Source organism: Sminthopsis crassicaudata, chromosome 1 (assembly GCF_048593235.1).
Source record: "Sminthopsis crassicaudata isolate SCR6 chromosome 1, ASM4859323v1, whole genome shotgun sequence".
Taxonomy (NCBI): domain Eukaryota; kingdom Metazoa; phylum Chordata; class Mammalia; order Dasyuromorphia; family Dasyuridae; genus Sminthopsis; species Sminthopsis crassicaudata.
This window is the reverse complement of record NC_133617.1, coordinates 572015671-572030984: the sequence shown is the minus strand read 5'-3', so window position 1 is coordinate 572030984 and position 15314 is coordinate 572015671. Positions and strand designations below refer to the sequence as shown.

The 15314-nt window shown below is 33.6% G+C and overlaps 1 protein-coding gene across 2 annotated transcripts in view; it reads left to right on the top strand.

Moving 5' to 3' along the window:
- VCAN (versican) overlaps positions 1–15314 on the top strand; it is a 128047-nt gene that overhangs the window by 83463 nt on the left and 29270 nt on the right. For both annotated transcript variants that reach the window (XM_074282150.1, XM_074282149.1), the window contains 4 exons: positions 1530–1643; positions 3789–3902; positions 12432–12590; positions 14100–14182. In XM_074282150.1, the coding sequence (XP_074138251.1) occupies positions 1530–1643; positions 3789–3902; positions 12432–12590; positions 14100–14182 (470 nt within the window). The remainder of the gene's footprint in view (positions 1–1529; positions 1644–3788; positions 3903–12431; positions 12591–14099; positions 14183–15314) is intronic.

Here is a 15314-nt window from a genome sequence, read left to right as displayed (position 1 = left end):
TACAAACTTATTTTCTTTTGATAAATTTTCATCCTTGACCTAAATCTCATTTGCTTCACCTTCCAAGATAAGGACTCAACCGTGCAGAACTCTAGACTGTACATTCTATTACCAGACAATCTGTGAGCATGACCATAATGGCCTTGCTTTCCCCCCTTGCTATCTGCAGAACTGCAGAGTTAAATGAAACAGGCAAGATCTAAATAGAATTTAAAATAGTTCTAGGGAATGGAAAATAAAGAATCCCAGTAAAATTAGGGTAATTTAGGAAAAAGTTTAAGTATGCCTAATAACCTCTAGATAATGCAATGTCTCTAATAGTTTTCACCTGAGTTTCTGAATATAATTAACACTCAGAAAGTTTGAGTTTAGTTTTGACTAATTTTTCTTTGTGGATATGGCTTAATGTCATCTACAGTGGTGTTTTCAATCTTAAGGTATTCCTTTTTTATAGCTTTATAAATATTTTAACTCTTTCCTTTCAGGTACAATTACTTCAGCATTTTAAAATTGAGAAATCTGTAGATTATATTTTTTTATCTTACATACATTGGCTTATTATTTAATATTTTCAGCAAATATTGCATCTCCTATCTAAATATACAAACATTTTGAATTTAAATAGCTGGGGTGAATTATGTCCAAGTACACATTGATAATAAATCTAGGGTATTAAACTGTTTGCCCAATTATTTTAACTGAACAAAATGTATGGTTAAAATGTAGTAAAAACTAATAGTCTTTAGAAAAGATGTCTCTTTATACGTACATATTTGCTTCTATATCTTATTTATATGCTAAAAAGTTAAATTATGGGCAACATATGCCAATCATGTTTTGTTTTGGTTTTAAATGAAGAAGGTATTGTATTTATAATGTGAAAAGTTGAGGTTTCATTTTTAGGTGAGGTTTTGTATTTTGATTTAATCTCCTGCATTAGAGTTTAATCCATATGTTGCTTTTCTTCAAGTATAGTTTAAAGGAATACATTTGGAACGTGTTTTGGGAAAAGCATATTAATGTAGCAGAAGAAACTTCAGTGCACACTTTCGAAGAAATACAGTTTCTGGGCATTAAGTGGTAAAAGGCAATAATAATTCAAATGATGGTAACCAGCCAATCTGCTAAAAAGAATGCATGTTCTGTGTATCCAGCCATTCCACATGAACTAACCCTGTTTAAAAGAATACATTTCCATTCACTGTGCACATGTTTAATTGTTTTTGACTAAAATCAATTGCCATATCATGCCAACTAAATCTGCCATAGACTACTTCGGACGCCAAAGATAGTGCAAAATTTAATTTTAAGATGATAGTGAAAAATTATCGAGAAAATTTATTATAATTTGTAATAAATACAAAATTGAAAAAAAAACACTCCAGAAAGTAACATTCCTTGTGCAGTATCTCCTAATTGCTATCACAAAATTTATGTTATTTTAGGAACATTGTGATATTTGAATGTTAAAACATGTAAATATCTCAAGAATGAAACTAATATTTATCTTCCTCCCTTGAACACTATAGGGCGTGATCTTTGCAAAACTAACCCATGCCTTAATGGAGGCACCTGTTATACCAGAGATACTACTTATGTATGCACCTGTGTACCAGGATACAGTGGAGACCAATGTGAATTTGGTAAGATGCCATTGGCTGAAGTATTTCCCTAAAACCAGACACAATTTAGCATTTAGTATTAAGGTTTCTGAGTACTAAAAAATCCCAATATATAGAGGCCATATTTGTACAAGCAAAAAAAGTACAAAAGTTGGGTTTTAACTTAATAATAGTACAACAGTAATAGTATCACAATAATATTGTGTAATAGTACAAAAATAGTACAAGTGTCTTTTTTATGTGAATTAGAGTACAATTGTTCAAATATTTCACTTTGCTAGTGAAGGTTAAGCCACAGTATTGATTAAATATTTTTATGTATATTTTACATGTTGATATTTTTTGATTTCATTTATGTATCAACAGGCCATGGATTATACTTTTTCTTCTCAAAATAACTATATTCGAGGAGGACACTCTTGTTCTTTCTTGAAGTCCTGAAAAGCTTTATATGAAGAGAAAACTCATTTGATTTCCTCTGAAACTTTTGTTCTAGTGTATAAATCCCATGGGGCATTCCTTCTACCCTTTCTCCCCTCACCCCTGCCTCTCTTTCTCTTTAAAGAATTCAGGGACCCATGGAGTCTGGAAGTACTATCTTTCTCCTCTAGCCACTCCAAAAATTGCCCTACACACACACACACACACACACACACACACACACACACACACACACACAAACGCTATGTCATTCAAGTTGTATTACTGCAAAGTAATTTTCATTTTGTTGGCTCTTTCATTCTTAATTGATCTCACTGATACCCTATATTATCCAATGCAGTCCCCAACTTTGAGAGCAGGATTGTGGTAGGATTGAAAAGATATTATTTTAAAGGTAAAGAATTTCTTTCTTTTTTTCACAAACAGTTGACTCATTTTAATAGAGTTAAAAAGAAATTCTATTTATAACTCATAAAATTCTAAAGAATTGTTAGGAAGAATCTCTTGGCTACATATATGATTCTCTTTTTTGTATTTTGAATTGTGTCTATAAAATATGATCACTCTTAATAAAATGATATTCTTATTCTAATTCTTTTTAATAAAAAAGATGCATTGAATTTTGTAAAATAAATCAGTATGGAGACATACAGACATGTATGGAAAAAAGCATATTGACAGGTTTACTTTGAAGTTATGTTAAATGAGAAAAATGCAAAGCAGAATTTTTAAAGTTTTGGTTGTTATATTTATATTCATATTTGAAACTATTATGTGTGGGTGCCTTTAAAAATATCTTAAGTCTTTTACAGTTAATTCAGACATCTATAAAAACTTCATCAATTTGGCTCTAATATCTAGATGCAGTAATTTGCAACCAAACAAATCTAACCTAAAGATGAGCTGACTTGAAATGGGTTGGTTCTATCAATCCATCTAGACATAATACTCATTTCTATTCTAGAATACTCAGCATATATAATTAAGAAAAACCAGGGTAATATTCATGAAGACACTAATGATCATCTATTAAACATAGGAATGGATGCTAATGATTGTGTATTGAAAGAAGAAGCAGTTTGAGAACAAAGAAAAAGACAAGGTTGAGAACAGCATGATGATTAGGAAGTCAATGTAGAATTGTGATGAAATCACTGACATCTTACTTTTATGATTCATTGAAGAGTAGTAGTTAGCTTCATTGGAAATTATATACATACCCACACACACATATGTTATACTTTGAATGGATGGCACATTTAACTCTGGATCCTTAACTAACATTTTAGAACATATAGCTGGAGACTTTGCTGCTTGCTAGGTAAAGATGATTCCTCACTATTCATGGTTTGCCTACAATACAGGCTCTGTATGCTGACTGACTCTCAGTTAAGAGCCAGACTGAAGGTCACTTAGAGCTCAGATGTTTCATTGAGGAGGAAGCCAATTCTACCCTCTGGTAGTTAGTGATCTCATTTCTAACTCAATAGAAATTATTTTTTCTAATTTCTCTACACAGTACTCTGTTTTTTTTTTAAATTTTATTTTTTTTTATTCATTTTTCCAAATTATCCCCTCCCTCCCTCCACTCCCTCCCCCCGATGGCAGGTAATCCCATACATTTTACATGTGTTACAATATAACCTAGATACAATATATGTGTGTAAATACACAGTACTCTGTTTTTAAAATGTTTTCTTGAGGGCTTATGTGTTTTTTCTGTAGATTTTGATGAGTGCCAATCCAACCCCTGCCGGAATGGAGCCACCTGTGTTGATGGTTTTAATACATTCACTTGTCTCTGCCTTCCAAGCTATGTTGGTGCTCTTTGTGAACAAGGTAAGCTCTACAATAGTATTTTTAATTATAATCAATTTTCATTATTATGTTTTAAGATTTTCTTATATTAGAAAAAAGATGAGTATGAGAAGCTTCATATATACTTTTAAGTAATAAAATCATAGGTCATCTGAGTACCTCAATTTCCTTGCTTGCTGTGGTACCATGTGACCTATATTAATTGATAATCAATGAATTTTTACTGTGTATCTACTATGTGTCAGACATTCTTTTTTTCCAAAAATAAGCTCCAGATCTTAGTGCTCCAACAATTGTACTTTTTTTCCCCCTGCTCATCCTTCTCCTTTATCAATCCTTCTCAATGTTCCATGAATCTAAGAGAGAGGATATTTTCTTTCCTCCTTTACCTTATTCACTGTAACATATAACCTCATTTCAAGCATTTTAAATATTTTCAGTAAAGTAAGCACTACATAAAAAAGTCATGATAATAATAAAAGTGTGGAGGGAGGAATTTATAAGTTCCAAAGATCTTATTAATTTTGAGTTTCTATGTAAACTATAGAAGATAAGTCCCTCAATACTTAATAAACTCCAATCGCTTTCTATTGCTTCTAGGATTAAATACAAAATGATCTGTTTGGGATTCAAAGCCTTCTATAACCTAATCATTTCCTACCTTTCCAGTCTTCTTACCTTTTACTCCTTGCCAGGTACTCTTTATTCCAGTGCCATTGACCTTCCGGATGTTCCATGAACAAGACAATCCTTTGGCTCCAGTCATTGGCTTGGACTCTCCCCATTCCAAGAATACTCTCTCTATTCTATTTCATCTACTGACCATTTTGGCTTCCTTTAAGTCCCAAATAAAATCCCAACATTCACTAGAAGTCTTATCTAATCTTTCTTAATTCTATTACCTTCACTCTGTTCATTATTTTCCTTTTATCTTTGCTTTGTATATATTTGTTTGCACATCTCTTCCCATTAGATTGAAGGTTTCTTGAAGATGGGGACAATCTTTCGCCTCTTTTGTATCCCCAGTGCTTAGCATAGTGTCTGATACATAGTAGGAATTTAACAAATACTTACTTGATTTCTTAGTTCCCTGGTCTTTTCTATTGTCATCCAGTCTACCCTTCTCTGGGTTGAATGTTTCTTTTCCTTGCTGGAAAAACAGTGCCAAATAGTTTATTTTATTTTTTGTCTTGGTGAATTTACTTCTTTTACAGGGCTGTTAGGAGTTTAGCTTTTCTAGCCAAGTCTTCCTTAACCCTTATTCTGGATGTGAAAGCCAATTGTCTCTATGATGGGTATTTCCTTTTCTCTCCTTAACATCCTAATTAATAAGGTGTCATGCCACACTTCTGCATAATACTTTGAATACAGTGATGTCCTCTATCTCCAACTCTCTGGCCAAGAACATTCAGAAGTTCTGTTGTTATTTTTTTGCAGCCTCTGTTGTTTTTAGCTAGATGAGAAAGACTTTTCTTTAATTGTTTTCTCATGATTTCTCCTCTTGAGCTTGTTAGCCAGCCCTTAACCTTGTGGTATACTCTTCTGTAGAACTTGACTCTTGCCCTGGAAATTGTTTCTCTAATGAGATCTGTCTATCCTCCTTCTCTCCTTCACTACCCCTCCTCTTTTTTTTCTCTCTGTCATCTGAAGCAGATCTAGACAATAATGTTTGTCCTTCCCTTTGTGGTGAAGTTGTCTTCCTAACATGGGGCCTCTTTGTCTCTGGAAGCATGTGCTTCAGGAACATGCTAGGCCTTCTCATTTCCTTTCCTGTTTAATCTCATTCTATGAACCTGATTTCCCCATGTTTTTCCTAGACTGAATTTTCTTTCTTCTTTCACTGAAATCTTATATGGATCTCTCTCTGCTTTGATCTAGCTGATAGAAATGAAATGACAAACATTCCCCTTGGGATTCATAAACTGTGGGCACCTGTTCTTGGCCCAGCTATTAGCTGCAACCATTTTCCTTCTCAAACACTGCTGAGTTATAGATCATCTTCAGATTCCCAGAAGAATGAGTTGCTAGAATTTAGGTTTACTACTGAAAACAAAACAAAACAAAGTAAAACAAACCCTTAAATATATTAATTTCCAGTCATATCTGACCCTTAATGAATTCATTTTGGGTTTCTTGTTCAAGATTACTGGAATGGTTTCCTTCTCCATGTCTTACATATGAGGAAACCAAGACAAATACGGTTAAGTGGCTAGTCCAGGGTCCCACAGCTAGTAAATATCTGACACTGGATTTGAACTCTTCCTAATTCCAAGCCTAGTGCTGCATATACTGCATTAATAAAATTAAATATATACTATCCCATTTGATACAATAACCCCATGAGTTGCTAGTATCTCTTTTTTAAGAAATGAAGAAATTGAGGATGAAACATGCTAAGTAATTTGTGTAATTGTACAGGTAATAAGTGTCTGGTTCAGAATTTGAACTCAGTTCTTTTGACTTAGGATCTACCAACTTTACCCAGTGTGCACCTAACTCCCCAATAGTAGCTTATAAAACAGCGATTCCCTCTCCCCTGCATCACAAATCTGAACCTAACACTTGGAAATGATACAACTAATGAGGAGGTAAAGTGATTCATTTTTAGAACCTCATGAATACATTTACTCTTTTCATCATTCCTTAGCTGATAGATAGGAACTGAGACACCTACACTGAAAGGCATCCAGCTCATAAAGTAGTATTATAACTACGTTTATACAGTTTGGGCAATTGAGAGAACCAGGCATATGGTTATATTTTTGTTTTATTTCCATAAGGGAGGAAGGATAAAATGGATTGGTTTTTAGTTAAAATTTCTGAAGAACAACCTGTCATAATATCACAATTTATTATTTCATTACTGTGGCTTGGGGTATAAAAGTATAAAAGACACCCAGAATGCCGTCACAATTCTATTTTACATACAAAATCAGCATCTATGTTTCCTTTCAAAAAATTCTATGTTCAGAATGGCTACAACTCCTGATGCACTATTATTTGCATTTTATGGCTAACCTGAGAGTGTATGTTAGGTAGTTAATGGTAACATGTCTTCATTCATCAATCAGAAACAGATTGCATTTGCTGAACACTCAGCTTTGGAATGTAAAGTCAGAGTGTGCTTTGGGACCCAAGAAAAGTATGGCCTGCCAAATTTCCATTCCAGACAAAATGAAAACGTATTAGAGATTCAGACAAAGCTATCTGGCAAGGCTCTTTCTTTCCCAGCATTATCCCTGACTTCAGCACAGTTAAGGGGCAGCCCAACAGCAGAGCATGTACTTCTGGGATGAGTCTGTGATTTGTTTTATTTCATTGTATGGCATGTACTATTCATTTTAGAAAAATAAACCATAAATATAATCATGGCCAATATAGGAACTTCCTCTTGGGAGAAAGAATTGGGGAAAGATGCCATTAGCTGAAAATTTACCAAGGGGTGAGGCATTTAGATTGTATCACCATCAGGATTCTATTTATTTATACCAAGTGAGGATAGTGATTCAGCATATTATTTTGCTCAGTTCCACAGCTGATTTAAAGTGTCAGCTATGAAGGGAGCACTAGATTCAGATATTGTATGAAATACCTAAAGTACGTGAGAGACTGTTCCTTGTCCTCATTGAACTTTCTAAGAAGGGGAGATAGTATACTTATATAAGGCTTAGTAGAAAAGTCCTCAGAAGCTTTCAAAGGCACTAGGAAATTACATGACTTGCCCAAGTTTGTATAAAGTTTGGAAGCATAAGAGGCAGAAATTGAACTCAGGTCATCCTGATTCCATTTTCCACTCTATTCTTTAGTCAATGCATAAGAAGGGTATCTAAATAATGCAGTGTATAGAGCATGTGTGATCCTGGGCAAGTCACTTAATCCTGTTTGCCTTGGTTTCCTCACATGTAAAATGAGTTAGAAAAGCAAATGGCAACTCCAGTATCTTTGTCAAAAAAAAACCTAAATGAGTTCATGAAGCATCAAATATGACTGAAACTTATACTGAAAAATAATAATGTGCACAAGAAATGTGTTAGCAGAGCAAGCAAATTATTTTAAAAGGAAAAAAAAGGTGAAAGATTTAGTAGAAAGAATCAACAAAGAATTTTCAGTGGTGATAACTTTGGAGTAAGGTTTTCAGTGATGCTTAGTATTCAGCAGGTACAAAAAGAAGGAAACAACACTCATTTCTGGTCAAAAGGACCATTATATATGAGTTTGGAAATTAAAAGGCATGTAATAAGGAGAAGATCAAGTAGTCTGCTGGGGGGATGTAGAAGATGAAAGGAATTTTTGTATGTGGTTTACATGGATCAAAAGTATGAAATATGAGGAATAGGAAATGAAAGGAGCACACGAAACTGTTTTATTTATATACATGCACACAAAGCTTTAGGTCATATAAATTCTCTCCTCTTTCTCTTTCTTTCTTTCTCTCTTTCTTCCTTCCTTTCTATCTTTGTTTCTTTTCTTTCTCTCTTCCTTCCTTCCTTCCTTTCTATCTTTCTTTTCTTTCTCTCTCTTTCTCTCTTTCTTTCTTTGTTTCTTTCTCTCTTTCTTTTTTCTCTGTCTCTGACGCTGTCTCTCTCCATCTTCTTCTCCCATTTATTTCTTCTCTCTTTCTCTTCTTCTTTCTTCTTATCTCCCTGCCCTCCTCTTCTCTCCTTTCTTCTTCCCTCTCCTGTCCATCCTGAATTGTCCTGTCCTCTCTTCTCTTGTTCTCTACTTTCCTCTTTTTTTCCTCTCTTTGCCAGGAAGTTTTGTTTATCAGACATACTGGCTGTGTGACTCAAGGCAAATCACCTAACTTCTCAGTATTTCAGTCAGTTTCCTAAAATATGAATATATTGCTGATCCTTATTGGTAAAGGGAGTTTCCTTGTTGGGAGTTCCCTACAATAACATAATCATAGATAAGTTCCTCCTCCCATGACAAATTCTAAAAATAAGTTAATTTATGATATAGTCAAAGTGACTTGCTTGTCCCTCCACTACAGTCTTCTCTCAATGCTTTCTCATGGTATGGAAGTGACCCTGTGTCTGGTTGTTCCAATGGAAGTTAAATTCTGATAAGATCTACAAAGCAAGAAATATTTTGAGTATGAACCTGGTGATGTACCAACACACTCATTCTTCCTTTTAGACACAGTTAAGTGAGATGCTGCATGGTTTAAGATTTATGAAGTGGTAGTAATTTATTTTTATCCTTCTGAAACTTCCTGAATTCCAGGTATCTGGTTCTGTCTTGTCTTGGAGCTAAGTTAGGCCTTCATCCAAATGAGTTTATGAAGAACAGGACCCAGACTGTTTATCAAATTCAACTATGCCCTCCTGGATTATTGCCAACACACTGGGGTTAAAATACTGCTTTATTCAGGTTGCTCTAAATACAAATATTTTCTTCATTGACAGCAAAAGTTTTAAAAACAAAGCTCTTTATCAGAACTCTTAGGTCAACTATCTTTGTTCTTTTATTTTTGTTTGAAAATAGTCTGACTCACTAGGACAGCTTGTTTGCAATTTGATCCAGTTGACTTGTTCATCTATTCACTTAAAGTCTTTCCCCCCAAATCCAGAGGTCAGCTTGTCCTTTCCCCTCCTTTTACAGCTGAGAAAACTGTCCTTCAAGTTAAGTGACTTGCTTAAGACCACCCACATAGCAAATATCCAAGCTGGGATAAATATGGTGTGGAAATCACTCTGTGTTCTAGAAAGGTGTGCCACTGGAACTCAGACTCACTGAGCCTAACAAACTGAAAAAGCTTTGAGTATTGACCTGGGGAGATATCATATCCCCAGAGAATATACAGAGAAACTGTATATTGGAAATTATTATCTATTTCTTTGGCTGATAGATTATTGGCATCAATATCTACTCAGCAGGAATGTAAGTGCACATGGGTGAAGTAATGACAGCAATTTAGGGAGAACCTCATATGCTTGAATACTTAAAGAAGAAAAATTTCATATTCAAATGTATTAGTTTGGACTTTTGAAATAATGTATTATCTGAAGCCAAAATGCAAGATGCATTTGAGCACTGAGTAGTGTTTCATTTACAGTCTAAATTCAAAGCAATTTTCTCCTTTCTTTAATTCTGCCACTCATAGCTTGTGTTGGAAACAAAGTATGCATTGTGTAAATATACCAACTGAAGCTAAGCCTACCATTCTCCTGAATTTAGGGAAAATTTTTTTAGAGAGTTGTATTTACAGCTTTTGTCATGAGCAACTGCTAGTTATATTAAATCTATCTATCTATTTATCTGTCTGTCTGTCTGTCTATCTATCTAAATATGAGGTCCAGTATAATAATAAATCAATATACTTTTAAAGCCTCATAGATGGGTTTATAAAAAAGAAAACTTTTCCATATTTCTAACAAGCTATGACAAATTCACCACCAGAGGAGCTGCTTTTCAGTCAAATGATACAGATTTCAAATCTCCCCAGATTAGCAAAAAGAATGAATGTTATTTTTCGTAACTCATGTCACTTTTCCACTTTTGAGTTTAGGTTGAAGATTATAGAATCAGTACTAATTATTCAAGATGATTACTGGCACTGTAAGCATTCAAGTTACACTGGACAATTATATTAAATCTCCAAATACAGACAAATATTAGTATTTAGATAGTGTGCCAAAGAAAAACTGGATATTACATCTTATTTTAATATTATATATATATATATATATATATATATATATATATATGTGTGTGTGTGTGTGTGTGTGTGTGTGTGTGTGTGTGTGTGTGTGTGTGTGTACACACACGTTTCCCAGTTACATTTATAGCAATTTTACACTTATAGTTGTGTGACCCTGGACAAGTAATTTGCCCCTGTTTGCCTCAGTTTCTTTACTATAAAATAAACTTAAGAAGGAGATGGCAACCCATTCCAGGATCTTTGCCAAAAAAAACCCGAAATGAGCTCATAAAGAGTCTGGAACAACTGAACAAAAGACAAAAGAAATCAAATTGGAGAGGGAAAACGTATTTTGGACAATTTATGCAGCAAAGATGTAGGAAGAGTGACGAGTACTGATCTTCCGTTTTAAAAATGAGTCCCTATTTTCTACAAAATTAATCCTAGTTCAAAGGTTAAAATAGAATTTTAATTTATATGCTACTGGCTTGACCCAGTGCTTGATTGCATCCAAATTTCTAAAACTTGTTCTCCTCCCACATGACATACCCCCCACATACATGAGCCTTTTTTTTTTTTTTTTTAAGAGTTTTCACATATAGTTCCTGAGTGGGTAGTTAAAGGATTAGAGGCACTAAATTCCTGCTGCATTCTTACACATTGCCTATTGTTTTCATCTTAAATCTGCTTGTCATTTTTTTGTCTCCATTTCTGTGAGATTTGGCGGTTTCCAAGCAAGAGTTATAATAAAAGCCAAAATGTCCACCACACAGTCCTTGGAACAGCTAGTCCCTGTAACCAAACAATAACATGATAGACTAAATTGAAAAAAAAAATCACCCTATAAAAGATAAGTTACATCTGTTCCATGATTAGAGTATGAATCACTGAGTAAAAAGTGAAATCCCTCAGAATGCATGTTTTTACACAGTCATGGAAACAGCAGTGGAATGCAAACCTAGTCTCTGAGATCACACCCATTTTTGCCATTAAAAAGTTGAGGTATCTGGAATATATAAGTTTTATGGGCTTTGATTCTCTCATCTATATAGCAAAAGGGTTAGAAAATATAATACCTAAGGTTTCTTTTAATGCTATGATTACCCTTTTTGATTACTTTGAAACTTAATTAATTGTTGCTGTTGTTTAGCCTCCATTTTTGTGGAGGATCAATGACATCTTGGGGTGATATCTTGACTCACATGTGAATTGGATATTTTACTCAAAAGAGTAGTAAAACTCCATTAGAATTAAATTTATTTCTTTTTTATTATATTTTAAAGATTAACATCCATTTATGTCTTTTTATCCTAACAAAACAGTCAAATTTTCATAGCAGTCATCTAACCATTTTCTTAGTACTTGTTTTTTAATAGTTAAAATCACCATAAAAATATTCTTTCAGAATTCCCTTTATCAATTTTCAAACTGAGAGATTAAGGGATTTGCTCAGAGTTAGTAGTGTGTATCAGAGTTGGGACTCAAATACTATTGCTTCTCATAACAAAGTTTTTCTATCCACTACAAATACTGCCTATTGTTCTCACATATAGAACTCATAATTTATTTTGGGGAAAGTAGCCCCAACTTGACACTTCCCTAATTTTGAGAAATGCCCTACTTATCCACAAGTATATGTTTGGGGATATGCATGAGGACATCGAATGCCTTGATCAATCAGCAGTATTCTCAATTCATAAGCAACTTTGCTCCAAATTACCTGTATATTTATCATTGTACATGAGTATGTGACTAAACCCTTCTAATATCTTTCATTCAGTAATACTTTGTAGACACAATTTGAATCTTCAAGAGACAGCATCCCTATGAAAGTTGCTGCATGAAAATATAGTTGACAATGTCTGAGATGAGATTTATAAATCCTGTTTTTATTTTGTTTTCCCCAGACACAGAGACATGTGATTATGGCTGGCACAAATTCCAAGGTCAGTGCTACAAATACTTTGCCCACCGTCGAACATGGGATGCTGCTGAAAGAGAGTGTCGGCTGCAGGGTGCCCATCTGACCAGTATCCTGTCCCATGAAGAACAACTATTTGTGAACCGTATGTACCAACTAGATCTTTGGAGGGAACACCTTAATTCAACATAGATTAAAATTTGGTGCTACATGCTCCTTGATGACATTTCCTTTTAAATGTCTTTAATTTTTCTATTTAGTATGTATTTATTACTTAATTTATTCCATTGATTAAGAACTATCTGAAAGGGGAAAAAAGCCAAACATCTTGGTTTTATTCTTTATATCAGGGATTTTCTTAACCTTATTTTTTTTAACATTTTAAATTTTTAAAAAATTTAGATAACAATATTTTGCATCACTGGTTTCCTTTGTAATATGTATTTATGCTATTTATTAAGACCAAAAATAGAATGAGATCCTGTATTTTCTTTTCTTTTTTTGCCTAGGAGGACTATGGGCTATGAAAGAAGGTGAAAAATCTCTAGTCTATACCATCCTGAATTAAGTATTAACACTTTTAAACCAGGGGGAGCACTCTGCATAAATCAAACAAATAATTGGAACTTGAAAGGCATGAAATTATGTTCTCGACATGTTTCATGTCCCTCAAATTTAAAGTCATGAAAATGAAATGAACATCAGGTCAATTCATTAAAAGTTAGAGAAAAAATAATTTAGGTAGATTGTAGGTGAGATTTTTGGTTGCAACATGATTCCACATTCTCATTAACAACTTCCCAGAACCTGACATCACTTAGAACTTTATGGCATGATATAATGAATCTTAGAGTCATAGAACCTGGATTTAAAACCAGGGTCTCCTATTTTTGACCTGTGTGACTTTGGATAAATTAATTGGTCTTCCTGGTCCTTGGTGTACTTTGTGTATAAAATGAACAAATTGAACTAGATGTCCTACAAGGCTCCTTCTAGGTCTCAGCCTGAGGTCTGCTAATTATATTTTACAAGCTGTATAGACTTGACCCAAAATCCATTTTATTCTTTCAGATGCCCAGACCTCTGTTAAAAGTTTGATAGTTGCATTTTTGATGGACAGAAAAATATTTGTCCTAGGTGTGTGTTTTCTGATTTGAAGTGAGAACAAATGTGTCACTTCCTCAGACAAATTTGGCATGGAATCTGAAATTTGATGTAACTTTTGCTATTTTGTTTGGCCTATTTTGTTAACTAAAAATATCATTGGAAAATTTCTATTGTAACTAAGAGAAAGTATTTATTTAATTTCAGGCAACCACTGAAACAATTTCTTTCAACTAATTGCCACTGTTTGACATTTTAGAGTTCTACAATGAATTTGTAAACTAGCCTGCCAGTCTAAAGCATAAGGGGCTGAGGAAAAAAAAATAATCAGGATTATTGCTGAGGGGAAAAAAAAGATAATCAGGATTATTGGATGGTAGCCCATGAGTACTTTTTATGAGCCCCTAAAATAGTTCCAGTCAGAGAAGAGGAAATATGATTTGTTCCAAAAATAATTTTCTTTTTTGAAGAGTTTTCTTCCATATATGGGAAAGTCAATTAAAAAAAACTATATATAATATAAATATATGTTGTGTTTTCTGTCCTTCAGGTGTGGGCCATGATTATCAATGGATAGGCCTCAACGATAAGATGTTTGAGCATGACTTCCGTTGGACAGATGGCAGCACACTGGTAAGACAATAATAAAAAGGCTAATATAATTTATTTCAATTAAATAATCATCTATTAAGCAACCACTAAGGGACAAGTGCTGTACCAATCTCTGGGGGGGGCATGAAAATACAAAAACTAGAACTCCCTGACCTCAAGAAGCTTATATTCTACTGGATAACTCATCAAGTTCCACAGCTGTGAAATTGGTACTGAAAGTGTTTCTTCTATTATATTTGAAGAAACCAAACTGAAGAGAAATCAGAATACTTGAGCAGGATTACATAGGCTTGTCCAAGATATTATAAAACATTAAGAATGAATCCCTAGAACTGGCTCACTACAATCTACACACGCACATACACAATAGCAGCAGTTTCACTATCACTGCAATTTTCATTCTGGTTTTCTAATCATTAACATACTCTGTTCTGTTTAAGAACAGAATGCAGCAAATCAGATTTCCATTGAAATGAAAAACAAGCCTCAAACTGAGAAATAGTATAGAAGTTAATTGTGTACTTCCACAAATAATTGCTAGACTTTCATGGTTTGACTTTCAGATGACACTTTTTTTTCCCCAAAGCATCATAAAAGTGTATAAGAGAGGAATGTTTTCTCCATTACTTTTGAAATATTATAAACAGACACCAACTTTCAGACATGGTTCAGTATTGTCTTCCATTTTTTCAAAAGGGCTATTTATGGTTATATGAATATTCATCAATCAAGATAAATTGGCTTGGTAATACTACTTTTAAATTTATTTTTCTTGTTTACCATCTAAGCTATGTTTCTTGAAAAAAAAAAGTGAATGACCTTCCCTTAGCATGCCCTGGCCACAAATATATACTATATCATCTGCTAACTAAGTTAAATTTCTTTAAATAAATCAGGGCAAACTTAATGATGATTTAATGCTTTTAGAACTTTATGATTTGATAAGATAGTAAGAATGATGCAAATAAAATTTGTTTAGATAAAAGAAATAAAGACTAAATATCAATTTGATTTTAAGATCATTCTTAATTACTTGGGTTCTTTAAATTTTCTTTTCCAAGTCTCCTGTCTTTAAATTATTGACCTAATAATAATTTTTCTACCCATGTCAATTCTCTCAGTTTGGGAAAATTTGCCCATTCTAAAGTACTGT